Raw genomic sequence first — 20,083 nt, forward strand, 5'->3', positions numbered from 1 at the left:
CCATCAAAGTACATCAAGCCATTGTAAAAACATCCATTGCAGCTCTTCCATGTTATTGAACTAAGCTTCTACTTTTTTTACCACCCCCTAGTCTATTCTTGGCTTCCTGAAATAATGCATCAGCTAATAGTGGAGAACTAGGATATATTATGGTCCCTTTCAATAGTCTGGAAGCATGTTGTTTGAAATCTGAACACAATGGCAGAAGTGTGTTGTTCACCAAGCTAGCTATCTCAAATAAGGATGTCCTAGGGCTGATGCTTAAGACTCTTATTAGGAAGTCCAACTCATTAGGAAGAAATCAGTGGTATGAGAGGCTGGATGAGATGTGACCTTTGCCTGTTCCTCCATACAGAATATCTCTGGGTATGCAGCTATATAGAGGAAATCCAATCTGATTTAGCATGTGCCTAGGTACAGCTGCCATTTCTGGCGATGATTCATTTGGTCACAGTTGCTGAAAAATGTACGGTGGTGTTCTCTGTCTCTCTCTCTCTCTCATTGTAGCATATCTGGAAGTTTACAATTGTGGCAGGCCGCTCTGAGCTTCATAGTAGAGATGGAGTCTCTCCCCCATCCCCACCCCCCAAGTACAGGCTCAGGACCCTGGCTACATTTGTACAATCCTGCAACCACACTTCAATGAAATGGTGTTTACTATAGTCTGGAGGAGGGGGAGTGTTGTCAGCAGCATACTTACTAATTGGGTTTTCAGTTTGCTCTGCTTTGAAGACTCCTCAACACCAGAGTGAAAGGTGGAACCTTTAGAAATATGGCTACACTTTGATAATTCCTTTTTTAATGTTACCATCCTTTTAAGCTCATTGACGCATGTCCTGTAACTTCACCAGAACACTGCCATCTCGTTAGCATATTCTGCTAATTCTGAAGTGTGTGGCATCAAAAGTAGCATGTTCACACCTTCCTCTGCAGCATTAATTACTTATGAAGGGAATCTTAACAGCTAGTGTACAGTGGTACCTCTGGTTAAGAACTGCATTCGTCCTGGATGTCCATCCTTAACCTGAAACTGTTCTTAACCTGAGGTACCACTTTAGCTAATAGGGCCTGCTGTGCTGTCGCCATGCGATTTCTGTTCTCATCCTGAAGCAAAGTTCTTAACCTGAGGTACTATTTCTGGGTTAGCAGAGTCTGTAACCTGAAGCATCTGTAACCCGAAGTACCACTGTATATGGAAACTTCGTGCATTATTATTTAAGAGACAGCAAGTTTTAATGCAGCAGAGCAATATATTTGTTTATCTTTAATAGTGAGGAGGGTTACTAGTAACATCCAGCACTAAAGATGGTCTCATTTCAATGAGGAATTTGGCTATGCAGCAACCACAAAACCTGGCAAATATAGCAGCACTGCTAAGAAGAGGCTGCACACTCATCCATACTGTTGTTTGATGTGGATAGTCAGCTTCCTGTGTACCTCCATTAATTCTCCATTGTCCATATCATGCTCTCCTCCAAATCACTGCCTTCCCACACTTTCTCCTCCCTCATGCCAGATTTTCTCATACCAGGGATACTCATACTCGGGAAAAGAAGAGGGTGTGAGAAAATCCAGACTGAGGGAAGTGTGGGAAGGCTGTGATTTGGAGGAGAACTTCATATGGACAGCAGAGACTTACGGGAGGTACAGGAAGCTTATTACGCACAATAAATAACAACATGGACTAGCCCTCACTTCACTATAGAGCTAAATGTGAACAGTTGTCAAAGTGTGTACTTGTTGCCTTGCATCTGAAGGCACTGGGAGCAGGAAAGCCTTGTCACAGTTTCTTAAACTTTTTTAAAATGTTTATTTCACTGATTAAAACAACAATACGAGATATGACTTCTGGCCTTCATAGCTTTAGAGTCTGCAAAGAGGAAGAGAAGGCAAAACGGAAAGGAGCAGGAACACAATTTGAAGGCAAATAGAGACATTTGTTGTAGTTGTCAGCCATGGAAAGACTTGACTTAATTTTGCCTTTTTTTCATCTCATGCTTTTGAAAGCCCCAGTGTGGTGCATTGCATGGTTCCTAGCCCCCTGAAAATTAGCATGTGCTTTTTCATGATTATTGGACTGCTGTTCTTAAAAAAAATAAAAAAATTACACCAACTGCTGTGTCCCCCTGGACAGCAATAATTATGGGTTCTGAAAAATATGAGATGAAAAGAGGTGGGTCAGTGTTTTGAGAAATATCTCAGCAGGGTTCTGAAGTTAGTTGGAGTTGAGCAAAGTGACTTTGCTTCCTTGCAATGGCCAATCTATTGGTGCTTAGTCCCTTATTCACTTTATAACACTCAAAGTTGTTGTTGTTGTGTGTAGTATTATTAACACCAAGACTGAAATCTATGTAACTTTCAAAAATGTGCTTAAATATTTGACTTTATCTCTGCCAATGGATTTATACAAAGGACAAAAAATGAGTTTCATGATCTGTGTGAAATAATGGCTAGGTGCAAGTGGTTGGGTGTTGTTGTTGTTTTTTGGGGGGGTGCTTCTTGTTTGTAAATCGACACAACAAAGGGCAACATTTCCAAATGAGTTTAAAATGTTTCTTTCTCTTCTCAGTTCTGCATTTTTCAAACTCATTAATTTTCCCAGCACTGGATAAACTTCAAAAGACACAACAGAGAAGAACAGTCTTTGTTTTGCTGTTTTAAAAATTATCTACCTGACACTTAGTGTCATAGCAAATGACCTAGCTCATTATTTTTCCAGAACTGTGTTTATGTTGCCCTTTCTTTTCTGCCCTGATACAATTGTATGGACAAGCTTTCTCAAGTCACCTTCACTGTTACTTTTGTACTAGCTCTAACCTCCTCCTGTAACTACTCCCCATTCTTTGCCCTTGAGTCGTATTCATCCCCTGTCACTCTGCTGAGTTCAAGAGTCTGCCAACAGTAACAGGCAGGGGGAAAGGGGAGGTAGGAGAATTAAGATTGGGAGCTCAGAAATGCTGTAGCAGCACTTCAGGATTAAGATTTTAATAAATTTCACCTTGCTTTTTTTAGGATCCTCCTTCTTTCCAGTACATGGTATTTATAAATCAGCTGTTGAGCCACTGACCTTGTCGGTTGTCCCACTTACTGATTACTGTGCATTTTCTAGTTGGTCCTTTTTATCATTGTTACTTTTTTTGCTATGATTACAAATGCACGCTAAAATAGATGTGTATGTTGGAGTGCATCCTTATGGAAAACAAAATGTCCAGTTGCCTTCATCTACACATAGAGAGGTTGACTTGCTTGTGTTAGCCAGAGAAATCTGTGTTAGCAGGATCTTTTCTTCTCTATTTTTGGCACACTCATCTGGAGGGGGCTGGAGGGGGCTGTTGGATCTTAACCTGTTGGCAAGGGTTAGATGGCACTTTGTTCCATTCCCAGTTCTTTGGGTGCAATTCACATCCTATTGAAATCAGCACGAACACTCTCCAGTACTCAAAAACTCTGGATTGTACCCTGATTGATGCTTTAAGTATTTACCGTATTTTTTGCACCATAACACTCACTTTTTTCCTCCTAGAAAGTAAGGGGAAATGTCTGTGCGTGTTATGGAGGGAATGCCTACGGGTGGCATGCCTACGGATTTTCCTCCTCTAAAAACTATGTGCGTGTTATGGTCAGGTGCGTGTTATAGAGCGAAAAATATGGTATGTTGTTTTTAGTGGATGATGTGAAAACTCTTTCGGAGAAGTAGATGAAGGGAGCTTTTGAAATTGGGCTTCTCTGCCTTGCCAGCTTGAGTTTCAGAGCTGTGTGTGTGTTCCTCTTTTACTTCCTAAAAAGATGCATTTGTAGTAGAATGCTTCTCAGATCTGGGTGGCGCTGTGGGTTAAACCACAGAACCTAGGACTTGCCGATCAGAAGGTCAGCGGTTCGAATCCCCGCAACGGGGTGAGCTCCTGTTGCTCAGTCCCTGCTCCTGCCAACCTAGCAGTTTGAAAGCACATCAAAGTGCAAGTAGATAAATAGGTACCGCTCCGGCGGGAAGGTAAACTGCGTTTCCGTGCTCTGCTCTGGTTCACCAGAAGCGGCTTAGTCATGCTGGCCACATGACCCAGAAGCTGTATGCCGGCTCCCTCGGCCAGTAAAGCGAGATGAGCGCCGCAACCCCCGAGTCGGTCACAACTGGACCTAATGGCCAGGGGTCCCTTTACCTTTACCTTACTACTCAGATCCATGAAGCTTCCTTCCTTCTTTTTGCAAAGGAGAAAACGTGGTTACAAAAATCTTGTTTCGTGAACCGCCCTGAGATAATGAAGGGCAGTATATAAATCTAATAAGTAAAACAAAATAAGTAAAATGGACACTTTGAAAACTTTGATTACCAGTGACGGTTGCCCCTCATCAAACTTTCCCACAGTTGTGTTTTTCAACTTTCCATTACCTTCCTGATTTTTTTTTTAAGATGCTGAAAGAAATTCAAGTTCTCATAGCTTGCTTAAAGTGGACAGAGTCCAAGAAAAAGGCAGTTCTTTTTTTCTTTTCTTTTTTTACTCTGAGGCATTCTTTACTCAACAGCTCATAAACTGTTAAGATGCTGAGGGCAGGGCAGCGGATAGTGCCCATGGCCAGCAGAATAAGAAATTTGTGTTTTTAGCCTCCACTTTTCTCTCTCCCTTAATGCTGAGCATTTCCTTGGCACCGATTTCCTAGTGAAGAAATTGCATGGGGACAGAAGGAGGAAGCGCTAGGCCAGGCCTGCTTCAAACTGTTCTCATGAACTAAGTGACTGCATGCAGAAGGGAATAATAAGCTGGCTGTCTCTGCAGTTATGATCTGGCTGTGTGAGTCAATTGGTCTGCTAAATCCATTACATTCTCATGCCGTTTAGATTAAGAGGAAAGAAGAGCACTGACCTCTGGCCCAACAGTGAGATCACAATTAAAATCCTGGAGTATTTATAGAGCTTCCCCAGTTTTCTTTTCATTACGTTTTTAATGTAGTCATGGACTTTCCTTCAAAATCACCACAGTTTTTAACTTAAAAAGCAAACATGGCTTTTCAGTAGATGAGATTTTCCCCCTCCTTGTTAAAGCTGTGTTTATCATAGAAAGCTACAATACATCAATTTATGACCATCAGTCCCTCCAGCTCATTACTGTCTGCACTGACTAGCAATAGCTCTCCAGGACGCTCTGATGCAGACTTTCCCAGCCTTGCCCAGAAATGCCAGGACTCAACTTAGGACCTTTTGCACGGGAAACATATGCTTGAGCTATAGCACATCATTAATGGCATGGATCATTGGTTTCTAATAGGTATGGACCTGCATTGAACAAAGCTGTACTGAATGCCTTGGGTACAGGATGCTTCTTACCCTTGTTTCGTATTGATGAAAAGGTTTTTCAGAAGTATTTGACTGCCTCATATTTTTAAGGCAATATCACGCTACCAAAACACCTTAGATGTTAGAAATCTGCCCACTCATGAAAGTCTCCAAGTACCCCCTCTTTCCACTTTTGCAGGCAAAAATAGTGCCCTGTAAGTTTTTAGAACAGCTCTAAAACAAACAAACAAACAAACAAACAAACAAACAAACAAGCAAGCAAAGACGTCCCTGAATCACATTACACAAACTCCCAAATTACATGGGACCATGAAGTTGTGGAAACTGGGATCTTTAATGCCGTGTACTTTAGTTAGGTTAGCTATTTGGGAGAATTAGTAATAACCAGCTTCTTCCCAGATTTGCACGTTCATTCTCACTGCACCTGTTGAGTGAAGCTAGAGGAATCTCATAGTTCCAAGGCATGTACAGAGTGCCAGCTGAAGCATGCTCCTCTGTATTTGGAAATGCAGCCAGGATTTATTTTACTGGGGGCTGGCTTTATGTTAGGGCGGCCGGAACTGAGCTATCTGTGATGCAACTGGTCACTTAATTAAGAATTTTTGTTTTTTTTACTTCATTTGGTGGTGGGAAGGGGGGAGTAGTTGCTCCCTTTGCACCCCTATGACTATGCCCATGAACGCAGCAGCATATTGATGCCTCACACCATTATCATGGTTATGATTATTGAAAAAGCTTTTGTTTTTTAAGCTCAAGAACTGCAGGTAAGTGGCTTTGCAATGCCAGTGTCAAAATGCCTCTCTTCCCTCACCAGCCAACTTGCACTTTCATGAACCCCCTATGGCATTCTAACTATGTTGACCTGTAATAGCATGGAGACTTGGGGGCTCTATTTCTTTCAAATATTGCCCGTTATACAAATGCTTCATATAGCTATTGCTAATAGGCACTGACATAGTGTGCTGCACGTAACCTTGTAAAGGTGTGGTACTGAGTCAGCTTCACATTTTTCAAACAGCTTCCTCGACCTATCTCTGTATATATTTTCATTTGCACGTGGCTATCATGGACATCACATTTGCACCAGCCCCTCCAAGACATTTGTTCTGCTTCTGCTTCTGCTGCCAAGATGTGACTCGTGCTATGAGATCAGAATCAAATTCTGAAGTGGAGTCATCCTTGCAGTGCAGATCAGCGTGGGCAGGAAAGGTCATTGTGCTCTTCCTTTGGGATAAATCTGCGGTGAGGTGAGGGAAGAGGAAGACTGCTTATGTTCCCTTGACCAAGATTCATATCTTCGGCAGCTTTTGAAAAACAGGATTTAATTAGATATTTGTGTAATACAGAGGATAAGGCCTATCAACTGCTATTAGCCATGACTGCTAAATGAATCCTTGTTTGGGAAACAGACTTCTAAGCCAGAAGAAACTGGAATAAAGAAGTTATAGCTAGATTGAAATTTAATGAGCTTAGGTTACAAGAGGGTAGGCTTTGGTTAAACAGGTTCAGGGTTCTTGTATTAATTCACAAGGCCCTTAATTTGTTTTTAAGAGATCTCAGGATATCTCAGGGACCTCTGGATTCCTTATAACATTGCCTGATCATTTGTTAGTGCCCACTCCATGGCTTGTGATAAATGGTTCATTTCCACATGGAGTATTCTGGGCCCAATTTTGTAGAACCCTCTTCTAGTTCAGGTCAGACAGCCCCCCGTTGAATTTCTGGTGCTTACTGAAGACTGTTTTGTTAATTCCAGCAACATTTTAATTGAAATCTGATAGGCATTCGGCACGGAACTGTCTTCATGTCACATGGAGCTGCCACTGAGGCCAGCATTACAGGAGGTGTAGTAGCTCTGGATTTCTTATGTAGAGCAGGCACTTAGACTAGAGGGGCCTACAAGACCCTCTCCAACTCTTGTAATCTGTGACTAGAAGACCACACAGTAGTAGCCTTTGGCAAAGGCCAAGGAGATGGCAGAGATATTGAAACCTCACTCACCGATGCTACAGGTTGGTGTTCCAATTGCTAGACTTAGTTAGCTTTTTCTGGCAGAAATTCAATGTATGTAACTGATCCCAGCATGGCACAGCGGTGGTGGGAGAAAATAAGCTACCGTATTTTTTGCTCTATAAGACTCACCAGACTACAAGACACACCTAGTTTTTGGAGGGAGAAAACAAGGAGGAGGAAAACAAGAAAAAAATATTCCGAATCCCAGAAGCCAGAACAGCAAGAGGGATCGCTGCGCAGCGAAAGCAGCGATCCCTCTTGCTGTTCTGGCTTCTGGGATAGCTGCGCAGCCTGCATTCACCCCATAAGATGCACACACATTTTCCCTTACTTTTTAGGAGGGAAAAAGTGAGTCTTATAGAGCAAAAAATATGGTACCTGTTCCATGACTGTTATGAAACTGTTAAAGACACAGTATTCCCAAACCTGTCAGACCTCCTCCCACTTTCAGATTTTTCCAGATGCTGCCCACAGCTGTAGTTTGCAATATGAATCCTACTTTTTAAAAAACGAAACCTAGATAGATGCTAAGTTCTATTCCAGAAATGAAGGTGTGAAATGCCCACAGCTTTGAATATGTTTAGATCTCCTGCTGGTCAAAAAATGTTTCCGGATTCCCTTCAAGTCTTATTAAATCAAAATGTAACAGGTTGGTTCAAACTAAACAATGCTGTTTCCTCTGATGATTACTCTTGAGCATCCTCCCTTCTTTTCTACTTTAAATTTGCATGTTGGGGGTGGCCGCTTAAAATGAAAAGTTCATGTTCTCTATGGGTGGTCAGAAAACAGGAGACGACTTCCAGCGTTATAAAGATGCAAGTTTGTTTTTGCATGGAATCTTCAAAGGCTTCCAGACTTCCTTGCATGATGATACAGTCAGGAAGTTGCGTGGGAGGAATTTTCTGAAGCTGTTTTCTATAATGGGAAACGTACAGCGACCATCCTCCCCCCCCCTTTTAGCTGCAAGCTAATACAGCTACAAATTATTTTGTTTTTGTTTTTTTATTTTTGCTTTGTCCCAGAAACCTTTTGATTTTTGCATTAGTTGCCCTCGGTGTTTCTAGGTGTGCACTGTATGAATTTAATTTGGCTATGTGGAAATACAAACGCTGCATTCATGATTCAAACCCTTAATAAGATTCTCAGGCTGGGCAACTTCAGCGGACGTACCTTGAGGTGCCTCGTTCTGGGACTTATTCCAGGCCATATGTTTAGCAGATTTCTATTTCCTGCATCTGATGCATAGAATGAAGGTTAAAATTACAGTCTCTAGCTGTACAACTTAAGTACAAGTGCTCGCAATTTCTCTCGGGAAGTCTTGGGAGAGCTTATTTAGTCTGGCATAAGTGATAAGGCCGCTGTCATCTGAACTGGTTTCGACAGCAGCGTGTTCAAATGCGTTTTGGATAAATATGGTGCACTTATGAATTAGCTTGCAGCTTGTTTGTTTGTTTATAGTCTCCCCTTGCACCCTGCGCTTTTCACTGCAATAGGCTCCCAGAATGGCTTGGGGAAGATAAATAAAAAAACACAAGATGGTCCCTGTATGTAGGCTTGCAATCTAAAAGACATGACAGCAAAGAAAAACATGGTGGGGAGGAAGGAGGCAAGGAAGCAAACTAAAAAGTTAAAAAGTTCTTATAATGCCCAATTGGGGTGGAAACAGTTGAGAGAGAAAATAAGCAAAAACAAAACAAAACCCAGCTGTCTCAGGAGAATAAATAAAGTGGGCCTTTCACTCTCATCTCTTCTGCCGCAGCAGCTAGATGTAACGACTGCTAGATGACAGCTGAGAGAGAGGAGGAGCCAAATGGAGTTTCTCTCAGCTGAGCTGTGAGTTGTAGTCTAAAACGTCTGGAGGGCACTAGCTTGGTAAGGGCTGGCCTAGTGGGCTTTATCACATGTCAAGGGTTCACAGGGAGTAGTGCTGACGTCTGCCCCAAACTACTGTTTGGTGGCTGTTGACAGATGAGGGCTAATGAACTGTAGATGAATTGGAACATAGCCACTTCTGATCATCACCCTTCAGGCTATGGTGTGTTGGGGTGGATTTACTCAAAGCAGACCCACCAAAATGCATGGACATGACTAAATTAGGGCCATTAATTTCAGTGGGTCTGTGCTGAGGAAATCTTAGTTGAGTGCCACCCTTTATTGCTGTTTCTGAGCAGGTGCAATTTGCTCAGTTGCTGGTGTGCTTTTTATCACCTATATGTGATACGATCACGGCACCCAGGAATAACCTGGCACCAGCAGCCCGGGATTCTGTAATCCTTGGGATTTTTGAGTGTGACGCACAAGGAAGTGGCGCTGGAGACTGCCTGGTAGCAGCTAGCATAGCTATAGAACTATTGAAATTCTGGGTTCAATTAAAGTGGTTGCTCTTGACCCCTTTACAGCCCATGATAGCCCTGTAACTTGCAATAACTCAGGGAACATATCTTTTTCTTAGATGTAACCCCTGCTGTCCACTTTGAGGGCTGTTCTCATAGCTGCCCTGGTTCTGTGAGCCCGCCTTCCTCAAATGCCAGCTATAGCTACATTTCAGAATATTCAGAACACCTCGTATGAATATTCTCACAAAAACCTACACACCACTTCCTCCATTTTTTTTTAAAAAAAATATGTTTAATATAAGTTCAGTTTCCCCTTTATTGCAAGGAAGCTTGCATTGATTTGGCTAATTGGGATGCTGCTCAGTCAATTACATGGGAAAAATAAAATGTGTTTAGTTTTCTTGGCAATATGCACTCCTGTTATCTATTTAATAAGCATCTGGGGCTCTTCTAATTGTAACTGGAGATTGCCTTGCGTGTTCCATGCAAACCAGCTTCCCATGACCTCTTTTTTGCTTGCTGTCAGCACCAGTGACTCTTCAGGCCTTTCCAGATAACTCATTTTCAGTGCAATAAATATGCAGTTGTTCTTAATTTGTTGCACGAGAGCCAAGCACCATCCCTCAAGTAGCATTTCTGTTGCAAGGAGATTTCATCCGGCACTCAAAATGCAATATTTTGTGCCACAAGAAATGTAATTAGGTAGCATAGCCATTGCCATGATGGCTGTATTTTATGTGGCTGAACAAGTATTATGCAGATGTACTGGGTGTGGTCTCTCACCCATTTCCCCCATTCCTGTGCCCATGATGTTTAGTGATTCTGCTATAATAGTCCCTAATATACCAAAATATCTGTTTTAGATACTGAGTGCATGAACTCCCATCGTGTATAGGAATCATAGAACTAGAATATAACATAACTTTTTCTTAAACAAATACCAGGAAAGTTCCAACACCCTGCAATCTCATCATGAACCTTTTCTCTTTCTTTTATTTTAATTATTTGAAAGCTGTGCCCCTCTCCTCACCATCACTGAATTTGAATTATAACAGGGGATGTATAAGTCGGAGATAACAAACTAGGCTATATGCCTGGGTGGTTAAGTAGCGCTGATGGTAGTGCTTGGACTGAAGATAGGAAGAACAGTGGCCGAGGAAGGGAAACAGTTCCATGTTGATATGGCTGATTTGAACTGGCAATTGGCTGATGCAGATCAGGGGCAAGGAACCTGTGCCCATAGCCCTGCAGACGTGTAGGTATTCCATTGGATTGCACACGAGCTGATCGAGGTCCCAGACACATGCAGCCCATGCTGAATGGGTGGGCATCAAGGGGGTGGGGCAAAGGCAGAAGGCCTTGATTCCACGCATGCACCCCCACATTGTGTAGGATGTTATACACAATCTATCCACTTGTGGCAGGGGAGGGACTCAGTGGTGACGCTCACGCTTTGAATGAAAACGGTCCCAGGTACAATACTGGCAGTACATCCAGTTTCACTTGTGAGCTGAGAAAGGGGTTCAAATCACCTGTCATGTTGAACCTTTTGGAAACAGTTCAACTGAGAAGGTCTTCCATTTTCTTATGCTGCTCCCATTCATTTTCAATATGCATCTGTTGGAGAAATGCCTGTTAAATGGTGTCTTTTGACCATTTTAAAGCAAAGGTGTTTGTTCTGTAAGCAGGGATGGACAAATATGCCTTTTTCCAGTCTGTGACATTTTTGCATGTCATTACCACAATTCTGTTCCATTCCATTCAGTATTAATCCCCCCTCTCTCAACTGCCCCCTCCTAAATAGTGTTCAAATTGTGTTGGATCTTAACTTAGAGCCAGTGTGGTGTAGTGGTTAAGAGCAGTAGATTCGTAATCTGGGGAACTGGGTTCGTGTCTCCATTCCTCCACATGCAGCTGCTGCGTGACCTTGGGCTAGTCACACTTCTTTGAAGTCTCTCAGCCCCACTCACCTCACAGAGTGTTTGTTGTGGGGGAGGAAGGGAAAGGAGAATGTTAGCCGCTTTGAGACTCCTTCGGATAGTGATAAAGCGAGATATCAAATCCAAACTCTTCTCTCTTCTTCTTCTCCTAGCCTTTTGAGAACATAGTGGCTCCTCCTGTCCATGGAAGGCTTTTGGTGCAGTGGAAAATCCCACTGGTTGAACTGGGGAGAATGCAATTTTTGCACATTTCTTCCTCACCCCCCTGCAGCTCTCGCCATCCATTTGTTGACTATTGTGGACAAAATGTTAAGCCACAAAATCAAGCTCAAAGATCCTGCTGTGATCGGTATGCTGAAGTGACCAAATTTCTCAGAAATCGGCAACACCTACCATTTGTTTCACACCTGCAAAACATTTGTTTCATAATGTCCTTTTATTAGGTGCCCCATGGCCAAAGAGTCTGTGTAGGAATTGCTAGCTTTCTGTGAAACAAATTCTATGGATCTGAGGCCATGTAAAGAAAAATCAGCCATTTTGCCTTATATTATTTTACTTGCTTCTGTGATATTTCAAGGGTGGGTTTTATAATTGCTCCTTTTACAGAAAAGACAAAAAGGAAATGCAGTTCTTGTAGGAACAAAAAAATGGACATTTCTAACAAGTAGTTCTCCAGTACTGATCTGAAAATTTGCTTACATGTAGCAGACATGAGGGCTGGTTTGGTCTACTAGTCTTTTTGCTTTTATGGAGACACCAACCACCTACCAGCATATTGCCATCAACAGGGTGTCAGTAAATTGGTAAGATGAGTGTGCTGTTATGCGGGCTCTTCGTTCCTGGAAACGAGACATATGGATGAATGTGCTGTTTCCTCTCATTCTGTTTTGTATTCTATTCTAGGTTATTAATAATATGGAAGCCTTCATAATGAAGAGATTTCACTGAAGCCCTTTGGCTCTAGGGGACATTTCAAAACATTTATACATGGTATAGCATTGCTTTGCTTTTTTTTTTTTGTAGAACCCCACCCTACTGACTTTGAAATCACTTACTTTTCTTGTGGTCTTAAGAAGATTTGATCTCCACGTACCTCTTACGAAGTACTTGTTACCACAGCATTTAAGGCCTAACTCGGGAATTGTGAACTTGTGGTGTGTCAGGTGGTGATGGACTCCAACTCCATCAGCCTCAGCCAGCATGGCCAATGGTCTGGGATGCTAGGAATTCAGTTAGTGTGCAGTTACGTTGATGTAAACCTTGAGAGAGTTCTTTGCTCTGCAAGGCCACCCATTGATGTGTTAAAATACAAACAAAACAAAATAGTTACATCATTAGGGGGTTCATGGCATAAGGGAGGGAAACACGTGGTTCACATGTGGACTGCTCATATTCAGTCCATGCGAACTTCAGCTAAAAGGGTCAGATAACAGCAATACTGTACAGATACTGCACCTTGTGACCTTGAAGAGCTGTTGCAAGTCAGAGTAGATGATGCTGTGTTAGATGAACAAGTAGTCTGATCTAGTATAAATCAGCGTTTGATGTTCAGGGAATTGTTTTCAGGGAAATGTATTACTTCAATTTAAACTATTCCCCCCAATGGTTTATAAGCAGTTCAAATGAACAGGAAGCTGTACCTCTCTTTTGGGGTTCTCTCCCTGATCTCCCTAAGAGCTGATTACATAGCAGCATACAATAAATAATTTACATTGGAATGGCTGTTTTGTATTATATCGCTGTAGCATAAATATTCCTTGTAGTAGTGGAAAGTGATCTTTAAGGCAATCTGATGGTATTAAAGGACAGTGCAGTGGTTTTTTTAAAAAAAACCAATGGTTAAAAACATGAAACTACCAGTTCCCTTCCCCACTTTGGTTCAAGAAAGGGAGGACACTTTTTTTTGTTGGAAAACAGTAAATCAAATACCCTTAAGAGGGATTTGGGGAATTGACATGCTTTGCACAAATTCTTCTGAAACATGAATATGTGTGGTTTGTGTGTGTACAGTTAAATGCTTTTTAGGGTGGAAGTTTTTCTAAGTAGGGCTGTGTTGCTCTCTGTTTAGAATGAAAGAGACAGCTGCAGGTATCCATAAGAACTAACTCTATCACAGTGACAGAATGAAAAAAGCATTCCTACATGTGTTACAGATTGCTTAGAACTTGGATAAGACCACTGGAAAAATGATTTTGCACTGCAGTCCAGGATAATCTTTGGCATGCATAACACAAGTATATGTGTGCCTAAGGAGGACAAGTTATTTTAGAGAGCATTTAACTGGGCTTCTTAACAGGAAGCCCTCCTTGATCTCCCGGCTACTTCCTTGGTCCACTTTGGCAAAACAGATCAAACCAGAAACTATTGAATCTTTCTCCAATGGCTGGTGTTTGTGCAGAGAGGAATTGATTTGCAACTGAAGCGAGGAGCTATCCAACCCTCTGTGGCCACTTTGAAATGCAGCTGGGCTACCTGCTTGTCACCAGTCAATCACATGGTATCATATGACATCACATTGAAAGTTCAAGCTGGGGCCACAAAGGAATCAGATGCCCAAAGACCTGTTTTGAAGGCAGATTTTGGAGCAGGCCAGTCGTAGATGGAACCTTCAGTGTGTACTTGGAACGATGCTTTGGTTGAATTTGTTGTAGAAAGATAACCAGTATGTGAGGAACAGGAGTGCAAAGCTTAATTTCCAGTATGGATACCTTGCAGGTATACTAGATGCTAACTCTTCATTTCCAACATGCTAATCTTCTCTGTATCGTTCCAATTTTAGTATATGTGCTGCTGGAGCGAGCATGTTGGAAATTTAAAGAAGTAGAAGGCACCTTTCTTCATATGTGGTGGACATTGAAAAAAGTTAAAGTACATTGGGTATATTGGAACAGAAATTTTTGTTGAGTATATTGAAAATAATTGTGCACAGTTAAAAACTCTGGCAGCATTAAAGTAATTCAACAGTATAATATATTTTGAACTGATGTAAGATGGGAAAATTAAACTGGATGGATATATAAAAATACACAGGAATGGTGGATAAGTTAAATGAACCTTGGAAGGGGAGGGAGGGAAGTCAATGAACGCATGGTATAATAAAAGATGTTTAATTTGAAATGTAAAATTTGAAAATTGAATAAAAATTACTTCAATAAATAAATAGATGCTAACTCTTCAATAATCAAGGAGAATAACAGCATCCTGAAGAATCTGGATCCCACACCTCTTGCCTCCAGTTTATTGCTCTAAGAAAGTGGAAGCTCGGTTATCTTTTATTTTGTCATTGTTTTGTAGAACTAACTTGATGGCTGTATTACACTACTTCAGACAAAATTTAAGCCCAAGACACCACTGTGTCAGAAAACTTCTGATACAACAATGTGAATTTCCAATGGAAACGATAGGAGAGAAAAGCCTTGAGGAAAACCATATGTTCACATTTTAACATGAATAAGTCATCTCCTCTGTAAAATGTAGCCATAATTTGGAACCCTTCCCAGGAGAATTGATGTCGTTTCCCTTTTCCTGTCTTCAGTGTAAATGATGAGAATCATTTTGCTTTGCTTAGGCTGTAGGAGCAATATTTTTAATCTGTTGGTCTTTATCCCTCCCCACCCTGGCACACATTTCAATATAAGTATATATTTTTTCACCCCCCCCCCCAGTACAGGTGGGAAGGCTCCATTCTGCTTGTTAAATATTCTTTTAATTTCTTTTATGGCTTAGTCTAAGTATCTGAGGGCTGCAAATACGTTTGTAGAGTGTAAAATGGAATGTTGGACATCAGTCTTGTTGCAAGCTACTTGCCCAAGCCAAATAACAATTCCTTCTAGGTAAAGTAGCACATTGGGTCCAGTACTCCAGCTGTCCTGTGACATGGGATTGTGTCTCTTGTGACCTGGTAAAAGTTATGAGCAAGTGCATTTGGGGTGTTCCTGTAGAAGGCTGTATTGTTCCACCATTATCAGAATGTAGTTCTACCCTGTCAACAGGTACACTTGAACAAAAGTTGTGGTCCCGATCTCCATGACGAGCAATATTTTCTGATGACATTGACCTAATATTGCTGATGACTAAATGGAATCAGATTCTGTGAAAGAAAAGGAGCTTAAAAGTCACGGTTGAAACTGAGAAGCATACTTAAGGAAATAGTTCAGTAACGCTATTGATTTGGCTGGTGCTTACTGCATTACTTTAGGATGTAATATATGACAGCCCTCATGTTATAATTCCCCCCTCCTGCGTTGGTGTGATGTGGCTCTGTTCTTCTCTTTTAAACAGGGTTTGTCCCAGATCCATTGTTCCATTATCACAGGAGAGCCGTGGTTGCTGGTAAACATCTTGCAGGTAGGACCAGGGCTCCGGAATTGAGAACAGATGTCCATTTAGACCAGGGATGGGGAACATGTGGCCTTTCACTTGTTCTACTCCAACTCACATCAGCCCCAGCCAACATCTCCAGTGATCAGGGGTGATGGGACTTAAGGTCCAACAACATCTGGAAGGCCACATTTTCCAACCCAGATTTAGACTAGCATGCTAAGTTTTAGTGTTCACCCTTCAGTATCTTCAATCGGATTCCCCCAGCCTTTTAGCTAGAGCTGCTTCACATTTTGTATGAATCTTTTTCCATTGGCATACTCAAAGCATGTGTACAGAGAGTTGAAAAATCCACATAAGCAATAATCACACTTTGATTGTCTACCCACTTGCAAGTTGTTAACTATTAACTACTGTGTAGGAGTTTTGTAACATGGGGTGCTCATTTTCATAAATTTAGGTCAGAAAACTTCTTAAAGTTGCTTTGGAAATATGGGAAAATCATCCAGAAAACAATTTCAATACAGGATCTTCTACAGGATCTTCATGGATTCCTTCTCCTTTCCTCCCTGAGTTGTAAAGGGTGTTTGTTAAATATTAAAAATACGGCCTAATAAGACCTGCAATGCTGTCCTAGGGTTTTTTTGAGCAATTCACCCATTCTCTGAGGAACACATCAAAGGCCCTTTATGAACAGTTGTTCACCCCATGCATCTCTCTCTCTCTCTCTCTCTCTCTCTCTCTCTCTCTCTCTCACACACACACACACACACGCACGCACGCACGCACACACACACCCTGTGAGAACTCTATGTGGTTGTCCACATTTCTGTCCTTAAAACCCTTTTGTGTGAAAAACTCAGACATATTGTGTGTGTGTATAAGAGATTCTAGCATAATTCTTCCACAACTTCTAAATGCGGTAGCAGGAAAGATCAAGTGGATGACTCATTCTCAGATTGGATTGTAATTTTAGCTAAGAAAAACACATTCATGATGTTCCAACAGCTAACGCTTGTTGCAGGGATGTTCTCTTGACGAGGGCTATCATCAATCCTTGCCGAACCTCTTTCATACTGCAAGATCTGTTACTGAGAAAAGCAGGTGTTGAAAGAGATGGTGCATATTACAAAGACATAAAACATTCCAGGAGTTGACTTGCAAAAAAGCAGAGCCAGCTGGTGGCAGAGGACAGTAAATTCAGTGTTATGTTGATCCTGCTTTGTTGGCAGACAACATCTGGGCAGCAAAGTTCACACAGCTGGATAAATGTTGCACCCTGTAGTTTCTTTTTCCACTTGGACTGAAATGGAGGTGTTGGGCATATAATCTGACCTAAACACGAGGCCAAGATGGTGCTGTGCAACAGTATTTCCATTCTGTCTGTATCTGTCCTCATTTCCCCTCATATCTGCCTCCTCGTTGAAACAGAGAATGTGGAGACAACTTGGTGCTTCAGATAAACAAGATATATAAAGCAGATGATGTAATGAACAGCCTGCATTATTGTACATAACAATTGATCCAAATGTGGAATTTTGTAGACACACTTCCTTCTGGAAGAACGATTTGGAGAGCAAGCCGTATTCTTCCAGTGGCTCTTTGTTTTATTTCTCCATGTATTTATAAATAAAAGTATTTATACCTTGTATACCTGGTCCAAAAGCCAGACCACCCAAATTGAAATATGAACATAGAGCAGCGTAAGGCCAGGTGTCTCTCTCTAGACTGAGCCTGTGTCTTGTTCTACTCATACCACTTTTGCTGTATGCTTTTGCATGCTCATCTCAATGTATCTTCAACTGCTGCTGCTAAGTGTTGCCTTGGTCCCATAGCCATATTATATGGAGGAGTGGTAGCCTTCTGGCTACAGAAGATTGGGAAACACCAATCTAATGGACAGATGAGATCAGCCCAATCTGGTGCCTTCCAGATGTTTTGGAATGGAGCAGATGGGAGTTAGAGTCCCAAACATCCTGAGGACACCAGAATTGGGAAGTGTCCCAGAAATAGACCTCATGAATGAATGTAATCAGAGAGAGAGAGAGAGAGAGAGAAACTCTGGGCCAAATTTAGCGAAATTGTTCCATTAGTGGGAGCCAGCACAAGAGCTCCTGCTAGAGCAACAGGGCTTCTCCCCCCCTCACTCTTTTACACAGAATGATCAGTAGCAAGATACTTACATGTGTGTATGCACAAAAGGGGCACAAATCCAGAATTTTGCAAGCTATCGAAATCAATGTGTAAATTAGGAACTTCTGTGAGAAATTACAGTTTGGTCTATTTTTGTGTTTGAGGATATATCTTCCAAGCAATGTAGAATCCTGATTATTGCACACTTCACAGAAAATTGTTTGCATAGAATTGTAGAGTTGGTAGGGACTCTGAGAGCCATCTAGTCGTTCCCCCTGCAATGCAGGAATCTCAACTAAACCATGTGTATAGAATCATAGAATTGTAATGCTGTTCTTCTGTGACTGGTGTCCAAAGGGCAGAATCCTCTAGCTTCTCAGAGCGCATACTCCAAAACCACTATTGAAGATTGGACAGTCTTCCAGAATAGCATGTGATGCACCTGAAAAGGAGATCAGGACTCCCAATGCACCTTCGGAAGCTATTTTCACAAGGGCACTCTTTGGGGGAAAAAAGGGGGGATGCGGGTGGCGCTGTGGGTTAAACCACAGAGCCTAGGACTTGCCGATCAGAAGGTTGGCAGTTCGAATCCCCACGACGAGGTGAGCTCCCGTTGCTCGGTCCCTGCTCCTGCCAACCTAGCAGTTCGAAAGCACCTCAAAGTGCAAGTAGATAAATAGGTACCGCTCCAGCGGGAAGGTAAATGGCATTTCCGTGCGCTCCTCTGGTTTGCCAGAAGCGGCTTAGTCATGCTGGCCACATGACCTGGAAGCTGTACGCCGGCTCCCTCGGCCAATAAAGCGAGATGAGCGCCGCAACCCCAGAGTTGGCCACGACTGAGCCTAATGGTCAGGGGTCCCTTTACCTTTACTTTTTGGATAACAGCTTTTTTTTTAATGTAGAAGAAACAAAAATGTTTCACATTGCGCCATGTTGTGTCTCTGTCCTAGGCTTGATAAAGATTTTTAATGTTGTGCTCTTGAAAGCCTTTAATAATTTGTACAGATTTATCATGGTCCTTTCCCAGGCAAATGGAAGTTTGTTCATTTCTTTTCACATTCATTCATAAATACAATATTGTAGAGTACTTCCTACACCTCAGATGTGGGAGAGTTGGCATTATGTGATAGTTGATAGCTGTAGGTTGGCAAAAAGACAGCATTTCCCCTTCATCTTTTTCCTGCTTTCTAAATATGCCTGTTCACACTGCTGCCAGAGTCTTCTGTAGACCTCATAGTCAGCTAACAGGCTCATGTAGGTCTCAAAATGAAGACAGCTGGGCCAGATCATGCCAATTGCTATTCCCTTTCCCAGATCCAGCCCACTTGTTGCTTCCCACTCTGAAAACATTCGGAGAGTTTGTCATCCTTAGTAGTGCAAAAAACATATGGTGTTTTGAGCAATGACGATATCAACAAAGGAACTTTTCATTTTAAGTACAGCAATAGGGATAGATATGCAGTCTGAATTATTCATAAAGGGGAAAAATTGAATAGCAATTGTGATCACTAAATCTTACGGAGTTTATTCATTAACTATATTCAGCTGCTTATACTTTTGCACTTTCCCTTTCAACTGAAAAGTATCCACTTATTTTGGGCTTAACACGCACAGGTGAAACAAAAAGTAGAAAGAACAGAAATCGTTTGTACTTTTATATGCAAATATTCTGCCATGATAAATAGTGTAGTGGTAAATTTGCAGGTATAGGTGAGCATAAGGGCATAACCCATAACCATATTTCCAGGGCCATCAACAGATGGGTAGGAGTCAGATTTACGTGGGGCAAGGCCAGCAGACTCTTACCTTTATTTTTAAAAAGTGAGTACATTGGACATCTCTGAAGAAAGTTAGGGCACAAAACATGAAGGTAGCTCTCATGCTTTGGTACTCAGCAGGCAGCACAATTGCTAAGGACACTTAATCACTTAAACACATGGGTGTCCATAGCTGGGTCTAAGCGGGGGACAAAGCTGCATAATCATGCAGGGTAACCTCTCCCTTGAATTTTGTGCACTTACAACATGATGCTTTTTGTTCAAAGGAGCCAT

General features: G+C 41.8%; 1 protein-coding gene across 17 annotated transcripts in view; it reads left to right on the plus strand.

Annotated features, from left to right (window-relative positions):
• Positions 1-20,083, plus strand: part of LOC309539168 (uncharacterized protein) — a 389,363-nt gene that overhangs the window by 97,055 nt on the left and 272,225 nt on the right. For 15 of the 17 annotated variants that reach the window (XR_014222708.1, XR_014222709.1, XR_014222710.1 and 12 more), the window contains exon 3: positions 15,861-15,926. The exons of 1 other annotated variant lie outside the window; for it this stretch is intronic. Coding sequence is in view for 1 of the 16 variants with exons in the window: in XM_082235080.1 (XP_082091206.1) it covers positions 12,567-12,569; positions 15,861-15,926 (69 nt within the window). In the remaining 15 variants the exon portion in view is untranslated. Of the gene's footprint in view, positions 1-12,356; positions 12,570-15,860; positions 15,927-20,083 lie in introns of those variants that run through there. One more of the 17 variants, XM_082235080.1, reaches the window with a different exon arrangement.

Source organism: Podarcis vaucheri (assembly GCF_965113315.1).
Source record: "Podarcis vaucheri genome assembly, chromosome: 8".
Classification (NCBI taxonomy): domain Eukaryota; kingdom Metazoa; phylum Chordata; class Lepidosauria; order Squamata; family Lacertidae; genus Podarcis; species Podarcis vaucheri.